This window comes from Elephas maximus, chromosome 11, assembly GCF_024166365.1.
Source record: "Elephas maximus indicus isolate mEleMax1 chromosome 11, mEleMax1 primary haplotype, whole genome shotgun sequence".
Classification (NCBI taxonomy): domain Eukaryota; kingdom Metazoa; phylum Chordata; class Mammalia; order Proboscidea; family Elephantidae; genus Elephas; species Elephas maximus.
Window position 1 is genome coordinate 94,168,692 of NC_064829.1, and position 24,025 is coordinate 94,192,716.

The window sequence follows — 24,025 nt, forward strand, 5'->3', positions numbered from 1 at the left end:
TGGAAATGATGCTCTGACGGGGCCTCAGGATGAAACTGCACATTCACAAGGCAATTTTCCATTTCATATTTTAGTCTGGATCTTGTACATTGACAACCCCAGTGCTTTCTTAATTAAACGGCCTAAATTCTAAAATCAGGGGCGGTTCCGGGGTCCAACCACTTCTGCACAATAACCTCCCTCTAAGCCTCCGGCCCATACCTCTAAGTCGCTCTAGCTTCTATCCTAGGAAGCGCGTCTCCACCAAGTTGTAAAACAGTTTCCACTTAAACCGATTTCAAGTTTTTAGGAGGAAAAGAACGCAGTTTCCACTGTAAGTGGTCTCCACAACTCTTGGCTTTTACCTTAAGCTGTCTGAAGCATGAGAGTAAAATAGAGCGCATCCCCGTACTCCCCAAACTAAAGACGTGCAAAGGTTTAAAACCCGGAAACGAAGATCTACCGGAAGCGAGGCGGAGAGAAGCCCCGGCTGCGCCCACCTAGCGCGACCTCCGCAGAGGATTGGCCCGTCTCCTCGCCCCGCCTTGGTCCCGCCCCTCTCGCTGGCTTTTCCGGTCTGCGCCTGCGCAGTTTACTGCAGACGAGGAAGCGGGTCTCTCGGGAAGACACAGGTTAGTGAATTCAAGTCTTTCTGATTTAAACCAGCTGTACGCGGTCAGCGTCTTCCACGGACAGGCCCTGGGATCGCTCTGGATGTTAAAGCCCCCGCGCCTGCCCTTCCCACCCCCGGAGATCTCAGTGTGGCGGTGAAACGTTCCGGCCCTCGGGCTCCGCCGCCGGCCGGGCATCAGCGTCCTTTTCGGTGTAAAATCGCGCTGAGGCGGATCCCCGCCCCGGCCTTTCTGCCCTCGGGCCGTGCAGACGCCGCCTGCCGCGTGGTTTTCCTGCTTAAAACCCTTTCCTGACCACCGCCTGCCTGGGCTGGGTCAGGTCCTCACCGGCAGAGTCTCTGGCGACATTCCGCCCCTCCCCTCTCAGTGTCGCCCCTGGAGGGCAACGAGGGCCGCCAGCCCTCTAGTGGTCCTGGGACTCTGAGACCCCGTCCGCGTGTCTTCCTCGGGCCGGATCCCGCCCCCCCGCCGGCCTCCCCTTCTCAGTCATTCTTTCTTCCTGAGCCCCGTGTCAGGAGAGGGGACCCGGGTTTATCCTATAACACCCCGTGTTCTTCTGTCCCCGATTCCACCCCTTGGAAAGCGTGCTCTTGCCGGGCAGCTGTCAGCTCATTACATTCCTGAGCACCTGTTGATGAGACGATCGGGAGAAAGACATGGAGTAACTGCAAGAGAAATGTAACTGTTGGAATTTAGAAAACAAACACGTTGGAGTCACATAAACAGATGGCAGAATGGAGGGTTGGGGAAGGACTTGCAAGAAACCCTAGGAGTGAAAGAGAATAAACTGAAAAAACAAAGCAGGGAAGAAGAGAAAATAGATATAACTAGAAAAAAGTATAATCATCTAAGTGAAGGGAACAAAGGGTAGAGGGGCCCACAGTACTAGGTGTAGGAAGACAGAGGGGGAGGCATTTCAACAGATGGGGATATAAGGGGGCAGAGGATAGAAGAGTTGGAGTCACGGGAGACAGAATGACTTGGTGGAGGGACAGACAGAGGTGCAAGGCGTGACACAGAGATCAGAAGGAGAAACAGCAGGGAGGGAACTCGGCAAGCATGGGATCCAGGGAGTAGGGACAGAGGGAGCTTAACAGGGAGAGCAGAGAGGGACAGAGATGCAGGGAGAAAGAGAAACATGAAAATGAGGGACAATCAGAGAGGCTGGGGAGAAAGAGCAACCAGGTGAAACAGAGTGGGGCTGAACAGGTATAGGAGGGGGACTAGAGAGAAGGGGAGAAACAGCAGGAGAGGAGATAAAAACCAAACCAAATTTGTTGCTGTCAAGTTGATTCTGCTTCATAGCAACCCCACAGGACACAGTAGAACTACCCCATAGGGATTCCAAGGAGAAGCTGGTGGATTGGAACTGCCAGCCTTTTGGTTAACAGCCAAATCTTAACTGCTGCACCGCCAGGGCCCTGGAGAGGAGATAATGGAGAACAAAATGAGCAGAAACTGAGGAGGAAATACAATGTTTAAAAAAAAAAGGCAAGAGAAAAGGAAAGCCAGAAAGACAAATGTCATTCAGAGCGAGAGTGGGAAATAGTCATGAAGAAAGAGATCCAGATGAGTGGTGAGTTGATGGGATACTGATGATTAAGCTATAATGTATTTGCAGCTTTATAATGTAAAATTTGTTTGAATCATACAGACGAGATTGAAAAGGACAAAAACTCTTGAAGACTTATTCACTTTATCATCATTTGCGTCAAAAGATAACCCCCGTTACAACTGCCATTCAGTCAGAGGACAGTGATTTGTCTCAGTCAATTTGGCTTCACCCTCTGCCTTTCTGGGGAGCCTTTCTGTCCATACAGAGTGCCTTTCCAAAGAAGCATTAAAAGTTTTTTGTTTTTTATTTAAAGGAATTTTATCTTCGCAGTTCATTGTTCTTTTTCAGCATTATTATAATTAATCTTAGTTTACTGAATTTCAACTTTTCTGTAAATAATTGTTTGTTGTTGTCGAGTTCTATGGAGTCAACCCTGACTCATAGTGACCCCTTGTGACAGCATAGTACTGCCCTGTTTTCTTGGCTGTAATTTTTACAGAAGCAGATTGCCAGTCTTTCTCGCTTGGAGCCACTGAGTGAATTCAAGCTGCCAATGTTCTTTTTCATTGTTTTAATAATATTTTACTGTGTTTTTGGTGAAGGTTTTCACAGCAGTTTAGGTGCCCATTCAACAATTTCTACACAAGCTGTCCGATGACACTGATTATATTCTTCACAATGTGGACAGAGTAGAACTGCTCCATAGGGTTTCCAAAGAGTGCCTGGTGAATTTGGACTTTGGACATTTGGTTAGCAACTGAACTCTTAACCACTATGCCACGTGGTTTCCACTTTGATCCTAGCTGTCATGAATTTTTTTTTCCCCGAAATTGTTTGCCTTTTAAATTTACTAGGTCAGGCTCATCCAAACCAAACCCATTGCTATCTATTCAGTTACAACTCATAGCAACCTTGCAGGACAGAGTAGAACTCCATTGGGTTTCTAAGGAATGGCTGGTGGATTTCAACTGCCGACCTTTTGGTTATCAGCCAACCTCTTAGGCACTGCTCCACCAGGAAATTGTTTGCCTTTAAAATTTACTAGGTCAAGTTCAGATTATTACAACTGCATGCTTCCTACTCTTTGTCTAGTATTGAGAACATTCTTTGGTACCTAGTAATAATGTTAGGCTATTTCAGTGTATACTTTGTAGGAATGTCAATGAACTTTTACGTTAATAGAGAAAACCTACTTAAGCAGTTAATCTAATACTCAATTTTCTTCCCTTGTGGAATCTGGTAGAATAGTGAGCTCTGAGTTATGAGTAGATGTTCCCCTCTCATCCCTCTTGTCCTTTCTGTGCAGACGCTAGAGGCTGTGCTAGATTGACTTAGAACGTTGTTCCAACAGGGCACATCTATTCACGGTGAAGAAATTTGCTCAAAGAGTCTTTCCTAAGCTGAACCCGCATTCTGTCACAGCATGTTGCACAGTTATCACTCCCTTTCTCTGGGAAAACATTTTTCTTGGTTTCCAGGATATCACACACTATTCTTTAAAAATCTACCTGCGTGTGTATTTCTTTCATTTTTGACTTTTCTCCCTCATGACGTCTCAGTTTTCTCTTCTGGTTTCTCCTGGACTGCCTGGCCTCTAAAGGAGGTAGCACCCCAGGGTGCAGTCCTTCTTTCTCTTCTCTGTCTATACCCAGGGCCATCTCATGTCGTCTCATCTCACAGCTTTAAACACCCTGACATCTCACATTTTTACCTCCAGCCAGACCTTTCCTCTGAACTCCAAACTCATGTGTCCAGCCAGCTCCTCAACATCTCTGCTGGGGCCTCTCACAGACATCTCCCCCACCTTAAACCTTAAGTGTGTCTCCCCTGCACTCCTCCAGGCCTCAGTTAAGGGCTAGTCCGACCTTCTGGGGCTCTGATAAATATCTTGGATAATTTTTTCTTAAATAGACAAGACAGTGCATCATTTTAAGTGTTTAATTTGGGATAAGATGAAGACAAAAATTAGATGTTATCTTAAAATGAGTGAGGAAATTTATGGTTTCCAAAATTCTCTTGGGGTGTGGAAGAAAAACAGCTGAGGACCCCAGGCCCTTCCTGATCTGCTTCCTTAGGACCTCTCTGACCTCATGTCCTCCTTGACTCCTTGTTCACTTCCTCTGCTTCAGCCACACAAGCCTCTTCCTGGGACCAGGATCCCTACTGCCTTAGGGCCTTCGCTTGGTCAGTCCCTCTGCCTGGATCTCCCTGATTCCTTGCATGCACCTGGTATACACCCTTCATTTCTTAGTTCTTTGTTGTAATATCACCTTCTCAGGGCAGTCTTCTCTGACCCCATTTAACATTTCAGCCACACCCTCACTCCCAACCCCTGGCACGTGATAACGGTGTTCTGCAGGTTTCTCTCTGCTTCTGCCCTTGCACTGGCCGGATCCATGTGACATCATGGTCCCTGAGCAGAGCAGAGCCACATGTGGGAAGGTGTAGGTGCTGGCCTTGCCTCCTCTGAGTGGGCTCAGCCCTGGCTTCACTGGATTGCTGAGACGCTTTGCAGATACATCACCTGTGACCCTTCCTCAGAGGGTGGTGTACAGGCTTAGGAATGTTTAAAGTGCCCCAGGTGATTCTAATCTGCATGCAGCATTGAGCACCAGGGCTCTGGGTCCTCCATTTCTGAGGGTGAAACTAGTGCCTGATCCAGGGCAGGTGGGAAGGCTTTGCTGTGCGTGGGGTGTGGTGTCAGGGCTGGTCTGGGACCTGGATGTGGGGGGATCTGTGCACCCCTCGCCCCCCGATGCAGCAGAGTGTGGGCTTCACCAGGAGGGGAGGGTGATAAACTCACCTGTTGGTCTCTGTGTGGAAGATGATTGTTCCTGAGTCCCTCGTGGGGCAGTGTGCAGAAGGGACCATCTTTCCCCAAGTGAGGTCCTCCCCTGTTTGTGGTCATGGCACAGGAAGGGTGTGTGTTGATTCTAAGAATATAACAGCATATTTTCAACATTCAGGGTTGACCTCTCAAGACTGATCTTGCCTGAGAATGAAGCAGAGAGGAAGAGGAGGAAAGAAGGATGTGTCTGAAATGGCTCTTTCCCAGGTAACAGTCATATTGGTGGTTGGTGGCTCTGTCCTTTTCTTCCTCAAATGTTGTCCTGAGAATTTGCTCATTTCCTCTGGCCCTGATGTGTCCTCCCTGACACGTTTGCTTGTGCTTACCCTGGGCCTGACCTCAGTCGCCTGTCACCTCCACACAGATTCCATCTCATGGTGTGACCCAGTGACATGGGACTTGTGAAGAAGCTCCATTTGGGGTCTCATGGGAAGGATTTCATACCAGGCCTGGGTGGGAGGTGGGGAGAGGGTCTGTCTCTCTGTTTCCCCTGCCCCCTGCCCCCCTGCCCTCGCCCAGCCTCTGCCCTGATCAGGCAAGTGTTACAAAGACCTTTAGCTCCAAAATAAGTGCTCAGAGGCACCCTACTCTGCCAGCAAGCCTCTTGCCGAAGGCTCTTAGCTCTCTAGCTCTGTGGGTCACCTCACCCGCTCTACTGCCTTGTGCTGGTCTCCTGGTTCTGCTACTGCCAGATCTTTGCCATTGCTTCTGACCATCTTGCACCATCTTCGGTGTTACAGCTCACTGTCTCCTGCGTTAAACAAATGGTATCTTTTATAAGGGTCAGCACGATGCTGGTTCATATGAGGCAGAAGTTAAAGATGTGCCAAATATCCAACGTTTCTAGACTGGTCTACCACTCCATCATCTCTAACATCAACTACTCACCCTCCCATCATTACTCTCCCTCCTGGCTTTGGATTCTGTAATTCACTGAAACGTCTCACAGAACTCACAAACTGTACCTTCGGTTAAGTGATTTATTAGGGAAGTAACAGAGTACAGCTCGAGACTGAGATAAACTTAGAAGTAACGGGAACAGCTTGGGATGCAGTTCCCCGATCAGGACAGCTTCTTTTTACTACCTGCGCCTGGCATTGGTGGGGTCCTTCTCGGGCAAGAGTTAAACCATCTTGCACCAGTGTCCTGGTTCTTGCCCTTTCATGCCACTGTCACTCTTGCTACTGCTGCACCGTGCTGCCATCTCTCGCTTTCTTCCATGTTACAGTTCCTCCTTCTCTCTTGAAGTCTCCCTCTAAGACTAATGGAATGGCGGAACTGACTAATCTCCTTGTTTAGGGTCCATGCACCTGATTTGCATGAAAAAAAAATTTTTTTTTTTTTTTTTAGTCCCACAAGGGTTCCATCTACCCTATTTGCATCAGCAGCCAGTTGTCCAGTCTGCTTGTGGGCCACAAGCACCTTATTTGCATAGTCCTGCCCAATCATGGTGTGGAGGCACAAAGACTATGGCTAGAACCGAAAACCCAGTGCTGTCGAGTCGATTCCAACTCATAGCGACCCTGTAGGACAGAGTAGAACTGCCCCATAAATATTAAGTAATACACTGCACCACAGATCACCCGCTGGCTCTTTTAGCTGTTGGCCCTTTCATACTTAAAGGATCAACTTCTACCTCCTAATTATTTTACGAGTCCAAAACAGTCATTAACAAATAGTTCTTCAGTAGAGCAAAGAGTCTTCAGGGTAAGGTTACTCAGGTACCAGCCCTTCAGGTCTGCCGCAGTTATTTACCTGATTTGATCTGGTTCCCCAAAAGGTATCTTGGCTTCACCTTCTCCCTCCTCTGATAAAATGTAACATGAGAGAAGTTTATTCCCTTGCTCTGAGTCTCTCTCGAGCTACCAGCATGTTAGATTTCCCTCGCTGTATAACCCGTTTATTCACTCTTTTTCCTTCAGCTGTTATCTCTCCTTCCCTTCAATTTGCCATTTATTTTTAACCAAACTTTGGTTCCACTGCTGTGCTAGTCCACATTGTTGGTAGCAAAACCAGTCTAGCAAGTGCTTTGCCCTTAATCCTCTCTCATTCATATTGGGTAGGGTTACATAGGTACAACACAAGCTGGCTGTCTCTACCACTGTGCAATACAGCAGTATTCACCGTCTTCCTTACTTTTTTTAGATGAGGGGAAAGTATAATCCATCCTGTCAGGGCCTTGAGAATTCCGGCATACAGGTTCAGGGGTATAGTTATAGTCTCTTGCTTAGGAATCACCCGTTTCCAGTATCCGAACCTGTATCTTTGGTTCCAGGATCACAGCATCTGGCAGTTAAAAAGCAATTTTAAGTGATGTGGGGAAGAACTGTACAGTGACACTAGTGTCTTCCCCTACCCCTCTTCCCCGATCCCCCAGAGAAGCATAGGAACCTGTCCAGTGGTGATCCTCCCTTTGCCCCCCTCATGTTGAGTGTAAACATACACTCATAAAGGCGTGTGAGGCAGCCCTTCATGCCTTTATCTCCCTCCATTTTAGATAACAAATGTTTCAGTTGCCAATTCCAGTTCTCTTTGTCAAACCATTACTCTGAGGGTGGTATACAGAATGTGTATGTCCATTTAATATGTTTCTTGGGTCATTGATACTCCCCATGGGCTGTAAAGTGTGTTCCTTGATCTGATAAAATATAACTCGGTGGCCCAAATTGGTACAGTGCCTTTTGTTCCAGTACTTAGATGGTGTTTTTGGCATTTGCGTCTGTCACGGGATATGCAAAGCCCACACCAGAATATTCCTGCGAGGAACCTTTGTAGCCACCTGGTGCCACTGGTGTCATTTGTCCAGTATAATCAACTTACCATCTATGTGCAGGGCCTTCTTCCCGGGGAATCTGCCCCATAATCACCTGCAACCTCTGTCTTTCTTGCTGGCAGACAGAGCAGTCCTTATTGGCATTTTGTGGCTGAGAGGGTGCAAGAGGGATGTGTCTAGATTCAGCCCATCCCTGCATTGCCGCAGCACTCCCATGTCTGCTCATTTCATGGATCCAATTGGCCCCCTCAGGTGAGCATGAAAACATGTCTACTTGCTGATTCCAATTGCCTTCTGATCCAGGAAGGGGATTCTTCTGATTAGCATCGATTGTCCTACTCTAATGCGCCCTCTTAAATTCCCAGAGTGCTTTCCATAGGTCCATACTCCACACAGGTGTCCCCTTAATAGTCCAATTTTCCACTGCCCATTGCCTGACCATATAACCAGGCCATTGGCCACTGGCCACGAATCTGTAAAAATCTAAACATATGGGCTCTCAACATTGCTCAGTCTTCCATCATGGCTAAGAAGACATCGTGCAATTCACCCCTTTGGGGTGACCTGTTCTTACCATCTTCAATCACAGTCTTTCTATTTGCTAGTCTTAATGCAGCAGCTTTCCACATCACATGATGTCCATGACATCTGTAAACCAAGCAGGCTTCTGCTGGTCAGCAGAGAGTTGTTCACAGGGCACTGTCCATGTAGCAGTGGCCTCTGGGCAGCTTCTCAGGTGGTTCCAGGGTAGGACCCACAGGGACAGAGACTACCAGCTCATGGATATGGTATCTGCCTCCCAGTGTTCCCCTAGTAGCTTGTTCTTATGTGAACCATATCCATTTTATTACAGAACTATTTTGGGCACTGCCTTTTTATTAGAGTGTTTCTCTGACATCATGGGTGTTTCAGGTCTCATGATTTTATGTCCTTCTGTCAGTGAGGCAGTCAACCATCATCTAATAGCAGGCAAGTAACTGCCTTTCAAATGGTGTAGATCGAACCGCAGAGTGTGGAAACTTTCTAATCCAGAATCCCAGCAGTCACCATGGGGCGGCATTCTCAGGTTTTTGCCGTAAGCTCCAGTCTGCATAAGCATATATGGCAGACACCTCCAAAATCATGTCTGAATATGGGTTATAAGGGCCTAAAGGCAGGGAGAATGAGACCACTTTCTGAAATTCAGACTTAGTGTCCTGTTTCTTTGGTCCCAATTTGAACACAGTTTTCTTCTGAGTAGTTTTATGCATGGGAGCCAGCAGTATTCACAAATGTGGAATATGTATTCTACAAAATTCAAATAGACTGAATAGACGTTGGGCCTCCTGCTTAGTCTTGGTAGGTAGTGACGGCAACTTATTCTTGGCTACCTAGTTCCAACAAGTGCCCAGAGGCACCCCACTCCGCCGGCAGGACTCCTGCCAGAAGGTGCTCAACTCTCTCGCTTCATGGGTTGGCACACCCACTGTGCTGTCTACTGCCGGCCTCCTGGTTCTGTTGCTACTGGTTCTTTCTTATCACTTCTCGCCATCTTACACCGTCTCCTGTATTAAAGCTCTCTGTCTCCTGGGTCTAAGAGGTTTTTAGCATAGGGATCCTGAGTCCAAAGGATGTGCACGGCTCCGGGCTCTTCTTTTTTGGTGGTGATGAAGTCCCTCTGTCTCCGGTTGCTTCTCTTTCCTTTTAAAGGTGTGACTTGAGTAATAGCGTGACTTTATATCAAACCTTCTTGTAAGAAGGTGACTCAAGAAACACCCAACCCTAATCTTACCTCATTAACATATGTTGTTATTGTTGTTCTTAGGTGCCATTGAGTCAGTTCCAACTCATAACAACCCTGTATACAACTGGACGGAACACAGCCCTGTCCTGCGCCATTCTCACAATCCTTGCTATGTTTGAGCCCATTGTTCTAGCCATTGTGTCAATCCATCTCCTTGAAGGTCTTCCTCTTTTTTACTGACCCTCTACTTTAACAAGCATGGTGTGCTTCTCCAGGGACTGGTCCCTCCTGATAACATGTCCACGGTATGTGAGATGAAGTCTTGCTATCCTCACTTCCAAGGAGCACTCTGGCTGTACTTCTTCCAAGACAGATTTGTTAATTCTTCTGACAGTTTGTGGTGTATTCAATGTTCTTTGCCAGCACCATAATTCAAATTCATTTCTTCTCTGGCTTTCCTTATTCATTGTCCAGCTTTCATGTGCATAAGAGGCAATTTACAGCACATCACAAAATACAGAATAATTACATCAGATTGCAAAATGGAGGACAACCACACAGCCTCAGAAAGTTGACACGTATTTTTCCGGGACACAGTTCAATTCATAATGTACCTCAATTACTCAGAAAATTCAGTGGGTTTATCTGTCAGGAAAAAGGAGCTCTGGTAGCATAATGGTTAAGCACTCAGCTGTTAACAAAAATATTGATGGTTCGAATCCACACAGCAATTCTAGGATAGTAAGACCTGGTGATCTGATTCCATAACGATTACAGCCAAAAAAAACCATGTGGGGAAGTTCTTCTCTGTCACATGGTATCCTATGAGCCAGAATCAACTTGACAGCATCCAACAGCAATGACATCTGTCAGGAACCAAGGATAAAGGCCAGATAGCAGTCTGTAAGATAATTCAGTAAGGAGCCTTGGTGCCACTGTGGTTAAGTGCTCAGCTGCTAATCGAAAGGTTGGCTATTCAGATCCACCAGCGGCTTCCTGAGAAAAATGACCTAGCCATCTATAGGAAGCCTCCATGGGGCAGTTCTGCTCTGTCCTAGAGGGTCACTATGCATCAAAATCCATTCTGCATGTGACAACAAAGTGATTCATTACTTCACAACCATCCACTGGCCTTTGGCCGTGTTTCTTTTATATGCCTAGCATTTAGAGGGTTACTTTTCCCTCCCCTCATTCTACCTCTATTCATATATTTATCTCCATCCAGCTCTTCCTCAGGCCAGTTACTTACTACATCTGGAGGAGGCTTTAACTCAATTTCCCAATACTTTTAACCATCCGGATTGGTATTCAGCAGTGCCAGTGTTACACCATAATCTGAAAAATAAGAGTCAGAAGGAACTGATATGTTGCTAGAGTCCCAATCAGCCATTTGGCGTTAATCTTTAGCCTCAGTCCACCATCACATCGTGTTGTAAAACTCCTCCCAGGCCACGCAGATCGGCGACTCACTTCCATCTGATCTTCTCAGGCTCCAAAAGCAGGAATGGCCTGGTCACCCTTTCAGGCATCATATAATTGAGCTAAGGGACAACATCACCTCTTACTCTAAGCCTCTTTCAAAGAGTTAATGTAATTTTGTATTTCCTTCATCGTCTAACCCATCCATTTATTCCTTTACACACAGCTACCCTTTTTCCTTTTCTCTATTTATATACAAATTTTCCACCTTTGGAAGGGACTTTAGGTGCAGCCACTGTCCTGGACTAGATTGCCAGCAGCAATGCTGCTCCAGAAACTGCCTCCCCCTCGGTCCACTCACAGTCAGAGTTTTTGCTCAGGAATCATCCCTGCTTCCATTACTCACTCTGGCTGCAGCCCAGGTCCTGGACCACAGCATCAGATGGAGGGGGGGGAAATGAGGTTATGTGGGGAAAAGTGACAAAAATTGAAGTGATGTGGGGAAGAATTGTATAGTCATACCAGCATCCTCGCCACATCCACCAGAAAAGTCAGAGGAATCTATTCATTGGGGATTCTCCCTTTCCTTCCTTATACTGAGTGTGAGCACACACTTGTGAAGATGTGTAAGCCAGCCGTTCATGCCTTTATTTCTCTGTTTTAGAGAAGCATTGTTTCAATTGCCTGTTCCAATTTTCTGTCTTTATTTTTATTGTATTTTAGAGGAAGGTTTACAGAACAAACTGGCTTCTCATTAAACAGTTAGTACACATATTTTATGACATTGGTTAACAACCCCACGACATGTCAACACTCTTGCTTCTCAAACTTGGGGTCCCTATTACCAGCTTTCCAGTCCCTTCCTGCCTTATAGTCCTTGCCCTTGGGCTGGTATGTCCCTTTAGTCTCATTTTATTTTATGGGTTTATCTAATCTTCGGATGAAGGATGAACCTCAGGAGTGACTTCATTACTGAGCTAAAAGGATGTCTGGGGGCCATACTCTTGGGGTTTCTCCAGTCTCTGTCAGGCTAGTAAGTATGGCCTGTTTTTGTGAGTTAGAATTTTGTTCTACCCTCTTCTCCAGCCCTGTCTGGGACTCTCTATTGTGATCCCTGTCAGAGCAGTCAGTGGTGGTAGCCGGGCACCATCTACTTGTACTGGATTCAGTTTGGTGGAGGCTGTGCCTGTTCCAATTTTCTATCAAGCTATTACTCTGAGGATAAAAGCATGCTCCTTTCTCTAAAGAAATACGACTCAGCAGTCCAAATTGATGCAGAATCTTCTGGTTCTTTAACAGTACCCTGAGCATTTGCATCTACCGTAGGGTAAGCAAAGCCCAGTTCAGAGTAAGTATAGCATGCCAGGGCTACCAGCATCAGTCTGATGTGCCAGCTATGTGTAGGGCAGTCCCCCTAGGAATCTGCCCCACAGCCATCTCCAGTCCATGTCTGTCTTCCTACAGACGGAACAGTTCTTATTGGCATTTTGTGCCTCAGTGGTGAAAGAGTCATATTTCCAGATTCAGTCCATCTCTGCATTGCTGCACCACCCCTATTTCCATTCATTTCCTGGACCCAGGCAGTTGCCTCAAACAAGCATATCAGGATATCTACTTGCCAGCTATGGTTAATTGCAGCTCTGAAAGAGGGTTCTTCTGATGAGTATGGACATGTCCTACATAATACATCTTACACACTTCCAGAGGGCTGTTTGGAATCCCTTTGTGAACATCCTTTTGATGCTGCATCTGTTACTTAACTGTTTGATTCTTTAGATTCAATGCTGCAGCCTGTCCACCTGTGTTAAGATGCTGTCTCTGCCACTAATTAGCAGTTTGAACTGAGACAAGTTTCTTTTATTGTCCACAAGAAAAGATTGACTGGATTCCATATCCTCTGATGGGAAAATACGACAAAACAAGATTAGGGGACATATAATTTGCACAATATTATACGTGGATCTGTCAAAATGCTCACATCCACAGAATTGATTTGTATACCTTTCTTTTATCAATTGCTTGAAAATTAGAACTCTCCCTTCTGCGCTTGGTGACATGTGTTTTCTATTGCAGGGACTGTTGACATTCAGGGATGTGGCCATAGAATTCTCTCAGGAGGAGTGGGCCTGCCTGGACCCTGCTCAGAAGGCTTTGTACAGGGATGTGATGTTGGAGAACTACAGGAACCTGGTCTTCCTGGGTGAGCGTAACCTCCCTCCGGATGTGGCATCTGCCCCGTGTGTCTTTGCATTTTCCCTAGTGTGTCTGTTGGAAGCCCCAGCCCTGCTTGGTGTCCTCTGAAATCTCTGTTTCTAAGATAAGATTGAAGCTGATTCAGAAATGAAAAGCTTCATAAACCAATATCTGGACTTTAGTTTTTGTCTTTCTTCATATGATCTGCCCACTTCATGCTAGAACATTGCTGTTTCCAGGGTTTGAGTAAGCACAAAACCTTATGGCTTAGTTTATTTTTAAAAAATATATTTTATTAATTTACTTCATTGCTGCAAGTAGTATTTTCTGATAAATCTTTATAATACAAGTTAACTAATTCTGGTGAAAAGATGAAGTCCTTGAGTACTTGTTTTCCTTTCACTTGCCTAACAAGTGAGTAATGTTTTTAGTCTGTTTTGTATTGAAACAGTTAATTATACCTTTTTTCAAAAGTTTAAAATTTTGTTTACATTAGGAAGCATAGTTAAAATGCAAACAAGAGTAAACAGCTAAGTGGCTTTTTCTAAGAACCTTTTGAGTCAAAATCAAGTTTATGACAATGAGTTTTGTTTTTTTAAATATAATTCTTTTTGTTGTTGAGAATATACACAGCAAAAAACACGTATTCAGTTTTCTACATGTACCTTGTGGCTTTTAATATATACGGTTCTATGGTTTTCCTTCTGTGCTTTTGATTCAATAGTTGGAAAAGTGCTACATATCTGCATGTTTAATATATTAAAGTATTTGGAAGGAGGCAGTGAGTGGATGAGCTTTTGAAATAATTTTCTAGAATTATCCGATGTTCTAAGCTGAATAAATGACTTGGGTTTTATTCTGGAAAAGCTATAGCGTATCGTGTTTCTTTTTCTTATGAATAGGAATCTCTCCTCCTGAGATGAATGTTTTCTCCATTTTGAAGAAAAGGGCAGAGCCCTGGACTCTGGACAAGATGTATATAGCAGATGCCCCAGGTAGGAGGTATCAAGATGTGAACATAAGTAAGAGCTCAGATGGTTAGAGAAGAAGCCGCACCATTAAATATTGTTTGACAAATCCCCCAAATGGAAAAGCACACAAGTTTATGTCTTGTAACGTCTCAAAGGAAACTTTTCTTCTTCATTCTCCTGCCTGCCCCCTCCACGTATCACTCTCCTCAGACGTGTAAGAGTTCATTCCCCAGTGCTATTCAGCTCGAGCAGAGACAAAGGCAAAATCCATTATGACTTAGAGCACGCCATTTATGGTCCCTCTGAGTGAGGCCTTTGGTGGCTTGGTTTTGAGAGGGACTGGTAGGCCTGTTTCAAAGGCATCTTCTTGCCCTGTTAGTTTCTCCTTCTGTACTTGATTGCATCTGATCCTCAGTTCTCAGTTCATACACATCAGAGCTGAGTCCTCCATTGTTCTTTCATTCTCATTCCACGCTCCTGGGGGACCTTCTCAGGAGACAGGAAAACATTGTCAGTTCTTCCACTGCATAAGAGGCCCAGGAAACTACACGAAGCTTTTATAAGACCTCCCTGTCCATACAGGCCACTGTTAGACAAACAACTTGATTTGACCTTTGTATTTGGTTCATGAAAGATAACCCTTGGGATTTCCCAAGTAGGTGAGGTGTGTTTGTTATCTAAAAGTGGCAGGTAACACGTCAAGATTTGTGCAAACAGTTGGGGACTACACAGACCCCTCCTTATCAGTTACCTCTGAAAGGGAGTGGGGCATGAATTAATCAGTCATGCATGAATGTATCAATCATGACTATGCAATGAGGCCTCAAGCATGACTGTGCAGTGAAACCAATAAAAGACTTTGAACTCAGAATTTCCAGGGGCATGCTGGTTCTCAAGAAAATCTATTCTTGGGAGGATTGTGTTTCCTGGGACAGTCCCTGGGGACATTGAAGCCTTATATGGGACTGCTCCCTTTAGCTCAGGACTCCTCCTAGACCCGTTCCTATGTTTGTCTTCATTTGTATCCTTCCTTGTTTGCAATGCAGTAGCAGTAGTGTGGTGGGAGTAGTGTCAGATCTTATCTAACTGCAGGGAGAACGAGAATTACCATCAGGGACAGCCCAAAGCTGATTCTTATCAGGCAGAGTTTAGACATACCTCTACTCTCCAACCTTTACCAATTCTGACACGAGCCATCCTCCCCATAGCACTCTCTTCTTCTTTGCTGGGTTCGATAATTTAGTGCAACAGCCACACAGAACCCACAGACCATACTCAGAGTTCTGCAGTTTATTAGGGAAGTAATATGGGATAAGATCAACAGACTACAACTTGGGATCAGGGTCAGGAAGCATGTCGTTTAGTGCAGGACGGCTCTCTCAGCTCCCCTCAGCTATGCAAGGAAGCAGGCCATTCTCTCAGCCTTGCAAACCCCCTTTCATCAGTGCAGGCCTTATCTCAACCCCCTGAGGACAGGCTCTTCTGGCTTCCTCAGGGCAGGAACCTTATTAAGCCCCTACCCTGCTCAGCAGACAAGTGGCCGGAAGCACCCCACTCCGCCAGCACCCTAAAAAGCTGGCTCCTGTGAGGTGGAAGTCAGACATACCTGCACTCTCCAATCTTTTCACCAGTTCTGACATCAGCCATCCCTCTGATGGCAGTCTCTAATTCTTTGTTGGGTTCGGTAATTCATAGCAGTGACCTCACAGACCATACTCAAAGTTACGGGCTTTAGTAGGGAAATAACAGTTTACAATTCAGGATCAACTTGGAGGTAGCAGGAACAACTCAGGATACAGTTCTTCAGTCAGTACAGCTTTTTCTTGGCTGCTGCTGCTGAGCCCTTGCTTTCAGCCTGGGCCCTCGCTCTTGGCCTCATCCCCTCTCAGGCGTTGTCCCTGCTTGGGCAGGTGTTACAGATTTCTTTAGCTTTGCTGATACGTGCCTGGAGGCACCCCACTCCACCGATAAGCCTTGGTCGGAAGGCACTCAACGCTTTTGCTCCATGGGTTGGCGAGGCTAGCACTGCCAACAAGTGCCTGGGGGCACCCTGCACTGTCAGCAAGCCTCCTCTGCTCTCTGGCTCTGGGTCAGCACACCCACTATAGCCACCTCACTGCATGTCCAGGAATACTACGGTGCCTTCTTGCACTGGTATCCTGGTTCTGGAGTTGCTGTCTCTCTGCTGCTGGTCTTTCCTTTGCTTGCCGTCACTGCTCACCACCTTGTGCCATCTCTGGTATTAAAGCTCTGTCTCCTAGGTCTAGGAGGTTCTCAGTGAAGGACCATGGGTCCAAAGAACACACTCCACTCCTAGCTCTTCTTCTTGACAGTAGTGAGATTTCCCCCAACCTCTGGGATTGGCTGCTTTTAAGCCTAGCAGAATGACAAAACTTACGAATCCCCTACCAGGGTTCAGTGAACCTGATTTGCATTTTGAAAAGTGTCCAATCCTCTTGGTGAGCCATAAGCACCTTATTTGCATAGTCACATGAATCATTTTGTGGGACTTACAAGACCATGCCTAGTTGTTGTTAGGTGCCATTGAATCAGTTTTGACTCATAGCAGCCCCATGTGACAGAGTAGAACTGTCCCACTGGGTTTTCTTGGCTGTAATCTTCATGGGAGCAGATAGCCCTTGGAGCGGCTGGATGAATTTGAACTGCCATCCTTTTGTTTAGGAGCCGAGCGCTTAATCATTGAGCCACCGTGACTCCTTACCATGGCTTGAAGGGCCATATAGTAGCAATTCACTGCACCTCACTATTAGAGTTTACTTTTCCCGTTTAAATTAATTGAATTTTTTACATTAGGGATTTTGGGTATCTGTAGAATATATCCTTTGTTTTAAGTGACTGTCTTAATCTGACAAATACCATAAAATTAACATGCTATACTTTGTTATATAAAATGTGTTTTCCATAGTATATTTTAAATTTTCTAAGCATAGTTTATTGGGTTTTGTTTACATTTTAATAAGGGTTTTAGGTGCAAATGCCTTATTCTTGTCCAGATTCATCATGTGCATCTTTGTATATCAAACTAATATTTAAATATCTTGTATTTTACAAGAAACTTACCCAATTTCTTTCACTTCCTGTACTTCTTCATTCCTGCTTATTATAATGCCTGCACTTTCCACAAAATTAATAAAGGTTTGGAAATTACCTTCTTCGCTTAACATTTGAAACTGATAATGTTCCTTGACTTTCTTAAAAACTGAATTAGTTAAACGTTCACCTGTTCCTTGTTGACTCACATCCTGGTGCTGTCCTGTTGTTCTTTGGCCATCGTTGGCTGCTTAGGTTGCTCCCCACCTTTCTGCACAATGTATTCTTCCATGGGTACTAGTGGAATTGTCAGAAAATGTTTCTACATTTAACAGCTACAACTAACACTGCCCTCATACACAAGCCATGCTGTTCTTTGGTTTATTTATTTACCCATTAAGGACAAGTCACTATACTTATTTTAATGTCTTTACTTCAACATGCTATTTTAAGAGTCAGGTATTCGCAACATGTATTCTCTTTCTCTTACTGTATCCCTCTGGAATTCTCCTTTAATTCTCTCAAAGAAGAATTCTTGATAATTCCACAGACTATAATTTTGTATTTTTGCAGTTACTTATTGTGAACTTGCTGAATTCATGGTTTACTAGATTGTTGTTTATTAATTTTCATTATGATATACAGGTGATTGTTTTTCAGTATCTTTTATTATGGAATATAACAGCTTTGTACAAGTTGTTAATATTGCAAATGCCTATTCTACATGGTTATGGTTTTGTTATTCTTACAACAGTGTTTACTTAAATTCTTCCTTACCTTACTTGTGCTCTTTTTGTTTTGGAATCCTGAATTGCCACTTATTTATCTTCTTCCTTAGAGAACTTTGTTCAGGATTACTTACCATTACATTGCATAGGTTTGTGCCTTAGCATTTAATTGTAAACAATATTTATGCATCAACATGCTTTAATTTTTTTTTTTTTTTTAAATAAGAGGCTGCCACATACCTTTATATCAACTTGTGTTGTCTTTAGGATGGTGGCATTCTCTTAGGGCTCGTGTGTTTTTACATAGCATAGGTAGTATGGTCGTACAGTATTTGAAACTCAGCTTCCCTGAAAATCATTTGAATTACATGAAATCATCCTTTCTTAATTATGGGGGAATTGTATTAATTTTATGTTCCTAAAATATGAAGTCCTTTGGGTAGAAGTTTCAAAACTTTTCATTATTAGTATTGTCTTTGACAGAAAATTATGTTTTTCAATGTAAAGTATTTTCCAACTAGTGTTAATAGGAAGCCTATGGTTCTTTGTATCTTTTAGATGTCTTTTCTACATCTGTGATCCAGGCATTATCACCAAAAGAGGTCATTAATAACAGAGAATTATTCCGAAGAGTAATGTTGGAGAGATATGAAAGTCATGGCACTGAGGATTTTGACTTCAGGCAATTCAGGGAAAATATGCATGAGTTTGAGAGTCCATGGGGAGATGACGAAAGGAGTGACAAAGGAGTGATTACAACCCATAACAATATTCTCAATGCCTTTAACAGTGGCTCAAACCTCACTAAACATCAAAAAATCCATACTGGAAAGAAACTGTTTAAATGTAATATACGTGGGAAGGTCTTCAGTCAAAATGCACACCTTGAAGATCATCTGAGAATTCATACTGGAGAGAAACCTTACAAATGTAATATTTGTGGCAAAGTCTTTAACTTTGGATCAAACCTGACTAGACATCAGAAAACCCATACTGGTGAAAAACCACATAAATGTAATATATGTGGCAAGACCTTTAGTCGACATTCAGGCCTTTCCGCCCATCAGAGAATTCATACTGGAAAGCAACTATGTAAATGTAATGTATGTGGGAAGGTCTTCAGTCAAAATGGACAGCTTGAAGCTCATCTAAGAATTCATACTGGAGAGAAACCTTACACGTGTAATGTATGTGGAAAATCCCTAACTAAAGGCTCACACTTAACTAGACATCAGAGAATCCATACTGGTGAGAAACCATATAAATGTAATGTATGTGGCAAGTTCTTTAGTCGAAATTCAGGCCTTACAACTCATCAGAGGATTCATACTGGAGAGAGACCTTACAAATGTATTGAATGTGGTAAGGCATTTATCCGAAGAACACACCTTGTGGAACATCAGAGAATTCATACTGGAGAAAAACCTTACAAATGCAATGAATGTGGGAAGGCTTTTACCCAAAGAGCAAACCTTATAGAACATCAGAGAATTCGTTTGGCACAGAGAACTTACAAATGTAATATGCGTGGCAAAACCTTTAACTCTGCCAAGAGTAGATGAGAGAGCTGTCCTGCACTTAAGAAGGGAGCTTTTACCTACATGCTTCCAGATTCTGATCTTGAGTTGTAGACTTTTTAATGATTCTGTATTGTCACTTGTTATTCCATAATAAAACTCACAGAACTGCAAATGGAATGTTAGTTCTGTGTAGCCATTGTACCAAATTATTGAACCCAGCAGAGGAGTACAGAGGATTGGAAGAATGTGATGTACATGGAGTAATGCATATTGTTCTCGTTTTTCTAATGGCTTCCTGGCTATCTAGAAATAGGATACAACATGTGGGCACCACACAATGTTAGCAGGTTTTGTCACAGCATCACCTGGTCATTGCTCTAGCTTTTTTATATCAAAGATTAATGAAAAATTAGTCTTGCTCTTGGAAAGAGCAATTATCGGAGGAGGGAGTTTAATCCAAAGAACCAAAATAAAATATCTAGGGGTTGGATTCATATTTAACCACTGGCATTTTATTTTGGTCCTGTTTTATTCAGAATGTTTCATGGATCTCAAGTTTTAATTAAAAAATTGATTTTTTTTTTCCATAACCATGAGGGAATCATGTTCCTTCTACCAACACAATCAAGTCCTACCTCAGTAATGTACCTCATAACAGTACTAACAATATACTGTTAATTTCTCACAGTTAAAAGGCATATGGAACACTTCCTATCCATCATGGAATCAAACTATATACAATTGTACATACAATTTGCACTTGAAGAACTGTCATGAATATGCACTGCCTTACTTTTTTTTATTTTTTTATTTTTAGTTATCCAATGCTGGTATAAAAGAAATACGACAAGTGGATGGCTTTAACAAAGAGAAATTTATTTCCTCACAGTAAAGTAGGCTAAAAGTCCAAATTCAGGGCTTCAGCTCCAGGGGAAGCCTTTCCTTCTCTCTTTTGGCTCTGGAGAAAGATCTTTCTCATTAATCTTCCCCTGGACTAGGTGCTTCTCTGTGCAGGAACCCCAGATCCAAAGGATATGCTGTGCTCTTGGCACTGCTTTTTTGGTGGTATGAGGTCCCCCTTTCTCTCTGCTCACTTCTCTTGTATATCCCAAAAGAAACCTGCTCAAAACACAGTCCAACCCTGTAGATTGAATCCTGCCTCATCAACACAACTGCCACACATCCCCCATCATTAACATCATAGAGGGAGGATTTACAACACATTGGAAAATCACATGAGATGGCCAAATGGTGGACAATCACGATACCAGGAATCATGGCCCAGCCAAATTGATACACAGTTTCGAGGGACACAATTCAACCCATGACATGCACTATAGAATTATAAATCTGAATGCATATTTTTGTGCTAAATATCCATGGCTTCCATCAGACTTGATATACATGTGAAAAACAATGAAAAAAATGTTAGGAAATAAAATATCAAGAATAAGAATAATTTCTCTGCTTGGAGTACTCATTGAAATAATTTTGAAAAGATCAGCGTTCACGAGTTTCCCCTTAAGAGTTAACATACACTGGTAATTTTTCTTGTAGATAAACAAGAAACGACATGTTCATGTCCCAAACCTTTTATTAATCTCCACTGGTAGCCGATCCACAGGACAGGATGGATTCTGTATTAGATTCTTAGGACTGCTGTAACAAACTACCCAAAATGGGTGGTAAAGCTACAGAGATTTATTTTCACTTCTTGTGCTAAAAAAAAAAACCTTAGAAACCTAAAATCAAGAAATCTGCAGTGTTGGTTCCTTCTGAAGGACTCTGAGTTAGAGCGACCCTTAGCTTTCCCAAATGACTTTTCTCCAACCATTGATATGAACATATGATTTTTTTTCTTTAACCTGTTGCCATCCTAGATTACCTTAGTTGACATTCAGAGATTGAACCACCCTTACATATGTGAAGTAAGTCCCACTTGGTCGTGGTGTATTATCCTTTTCATATACTGTTGTCCATATGCTACTATTTTGGGGGGTTTTACATTTTTCATCAATAGGACTGTTGCTTATTGTAGCTTCATAGAAAGTGTTGAAGTCTGGTAGTGTTAGTGCTGCAGTGCTGTGTTTCTTCTTTAGTGTTCTGTTAGCTATTCTGGGTCTCCCTTGCCATAGATCTCATGAGAGATATCGGTCTATAGTTTTCTTGTAATGTCTTAATCTGGCTGTGTTATTAGACGAATGCTGGCCTCATTAAAGAAGTTAGAAAATGTTTCATCTCCTATGTTTAGGAAGAGATTATAGAGAATTGGTTTCATTAATTTTAAATACATGTTAGGGTTCACCAGGGAAATTGCTGGGCCTGGTGCTTTTTTTTTTTTTTTTGAAGGTTATTAATTTTGACTCAATATATTTAATAAATACAGAATTATGCATGTTGAAATTCTGGTAAGGGCTCAGAAGGAAGTGAAGAGAGCCAGAGAAAAAGTCTCTATCTTAGAGAATACATATGGCACCTTCAAGAGGATGTTTCTAGGAATGTGTACATGAAATATGCTTCTGATGAGGTTTTAAAAGAAAATGATAAATGTGACAATGAAGAAAGGGTGATGTTTTTTATGCAGTGGTAAAGAACTGAATTATGTTCAAATGTCAGGTAGAACATGTAAGTGAACTTGGATATCTGGCTGATGAGATTTCTAAGCAAGATCTTAAAGGGCCTGCATGATTTCTTCGTGCTGTTTATAGCAAAATGTGAGAGGAAAGAGATGGACTTAAAGATGATCTGTGCAAAATGAAAACAGAACTTAAAGATTTGGAAAATTCTGTTGTACAAACTAAGGTCATGTGCCCTAGAATGTTCAACGAGGACCTGTCTATACAAACTTCGGTTAAAGAGATTAAGCCTGTGATTGATGGATCTAACCAACTACCCTAGCAGAAAACCTATCAGCTTAGACTGAAGGGGACAGAGAAAGAATGAAAGGAAAGAATGCTGTCTGCCTCTTGGATTTCTGCAGGCAGAAAACAAGCCAAAGCAGCTATATCTGTTGTCCTCCAAGAAAAGAACTATCCCTGGAAAAGTTTGACTTATCAGCACAACCATTGGAGGTTCTGGAAGTCGGGCTACCATTTAGTTTGGCCAACAGTATGGAGCTGCTACCCACAGTTGAGGGGGCGAGGCTGCCATCATGTGGGCCTGGAAGGCTGTGCTAATGCCCAGGGCCGGGGGACCTTCACCCAGAATCCATACCCAGAGTCTAGAAGGTGGAGCCATTGTCCAGATGATCTTACAGAAGAAAAGATTATTTTCCAAGCCTTGAGAACTAATGTAACTTGTTCTGCTGGGTTCAGGACTTGGTTCACGCCTGTTATCCCTTCTTTCCCTCCAGTTTCACCCATTTGTAATAGAATTGTCTACCTTGTGCCTGTTCCCCCATTGTACTTTGGAAACAGATAACTTGTATTCTAAATTTCACAGGTTAACAGATGAGGAGCTCTGCCACAGAATGTAGTATGCATAAAGTCTCACCCGTATTTGATTTCAGTGGTTCAAAAGATGAGATTTAGGACTTGGAGTTGATTTAAGACTTTGTGGGTGATGTGATGGGGTGAATGTGTTTTGACTGTGGCAAGGACATGAATTTGGGTGGGGGGAGCAAATGGTAGAATGTTATGGATTGAATGATGTCCCCCCAAAATACGTGTTCTAAATCCTAACCCCTATACCTGTGGTTATAATCCCATTTGGCAGTGTGTTTACTTTGTTACGTTAATTACACAGTATTAGTGTAAGGGGTGTGTTTACAGTGCAGTGAATTACTTAGCATGGCCCTTCTAGCCATGAGCTTTGTTACTCCCACACTGAGTGGGTAAGACTATGCACGTAAGTTGTATGGAACTCTAACAAGGGGATTGGTCAGTTTTACCATTTCACTAGTGTTAAACAGATAGCCAATTCCAGAGCAGAGGGCAGACCTCACTACCAAAAAGAAAGAAGACCCAGGAGCAGAGTGAATCCTTTGGGTGGGGGCTCCCTGCACTGAGAACCTCCTAGACACATGGTCTAGTTACCTAGTGGTGCTATAACAGAAATGCCACAGGTGCATGGCTTTTACAAATTTATTCTATCACACATTAGGAAACTAGAAGTCTGAATTCAGAGCACCAGCTCTGAGGGAAGGATTTCTCTCCCTGTTGACTCTGAAGGAAGGTCTTTGACTCTTCAGCTTCTGCTTCCTGGTTTTTTGGATATCTCCATGTCTTGGCATTTATCTTACACCACCTCTGCTGTCTTGTTTAATCTTTTTTATATCTAAAAAGAGATTGGCTCAAGATATATCCTACGTTAATCCTGCCTCATTCGTATAACAAAGACAACCCATTCCCAAATGGGATTATAACCACAGGCATAGGGGTTAGGATTTACAACATATTTTGGGGGGACACAATTCAGTCCATAGCATTTCACCTTTTGGCCACCTAAAATTCATGTTCTTGTTTCATGCAAATCACATTCACCTTATCACATCATCTCAGAACTCTTAAGTCCAATATCTCATCTTGTGAATCATCCAGATCAAATATGGTTGAGACTTTATGCATATTCCATCCTGTGGCAAAATTCCTCTTCATCTGTTAATCTGAAAAATCTAGAATAATTTTGTTTCCAA

The 24,025-nt window shown here is 43.3% G+C and overlaps 1 protein-coding gene across 3 annotated transcripts; it reads left to right on the forward strand.

Annotated features, from left to right (window-relative positions):
• The first annotated feature begins 567 nt into the window (after window positions 1-567).
• LOC126085841 (zinc finger protein 616-like) lies at window positions 568-24,025 on the forward strand. 3 transcript variants are annotated; one of them, XM_049901577.1, is made up of 5 exons: window positions 568-611; window positions 5,133-5,221; window positions 13,003-13,129; window positions 14,025-14,117; window positions 18,431-24,025. In XM_049901577.1, the coding sequence occupies exons 2-5, from the start codon at window positions 5,165-5,167 to the stop codon at window positions 19,432-19,434; spliced, it is 1,281 nt and encodes a 426-aa protein (XP_049757534.1). In that variant the 5' UTR covers window positions 568-611; window positions 5,133-5,164; the 3' UTR covers window positions 19,435-24,025. The 3 variants fall into 3 exon arrangements, with proteins under 3 accessions (XP_049757534.1, XP_049757533.1, XP_049757535.1); XM_049901576.1 differs by lacking the exon at window positions 568-611 and adding an exon at window positions 618-2,187; XM_049901578.1 differs by lacking the exon at window positions 568-611 and adding an exon at window positions 7,910-8,039 and having other exon boundaries at window positions 5,157-5,221.

Bases quoted from the DNA above. Each gene is read 5' to 3' on its own strand.
- LOC126085841 (XM_049901577.1), top strand. From the start codon at position 5,165: ATGAAGCAGAGAGGAAGAGGAGGAAAGAAGGATGTGTCTGAAATGGCT. The intron at 5,222-13,002 runs GTAACAGTCATA...TTTCTATTGCAG, and splicing joins CTGAAATGGCTCTTTCCCAG to GGACTGTTGACATTCAGGGA. The intron at 14,118-18,430 runs GTAGGAGGTATC...TGTATCTTTTAG, and splicing joins GTATATAGCAGATGCCCCAG to ATGTCTTTTCTACATCTGTG.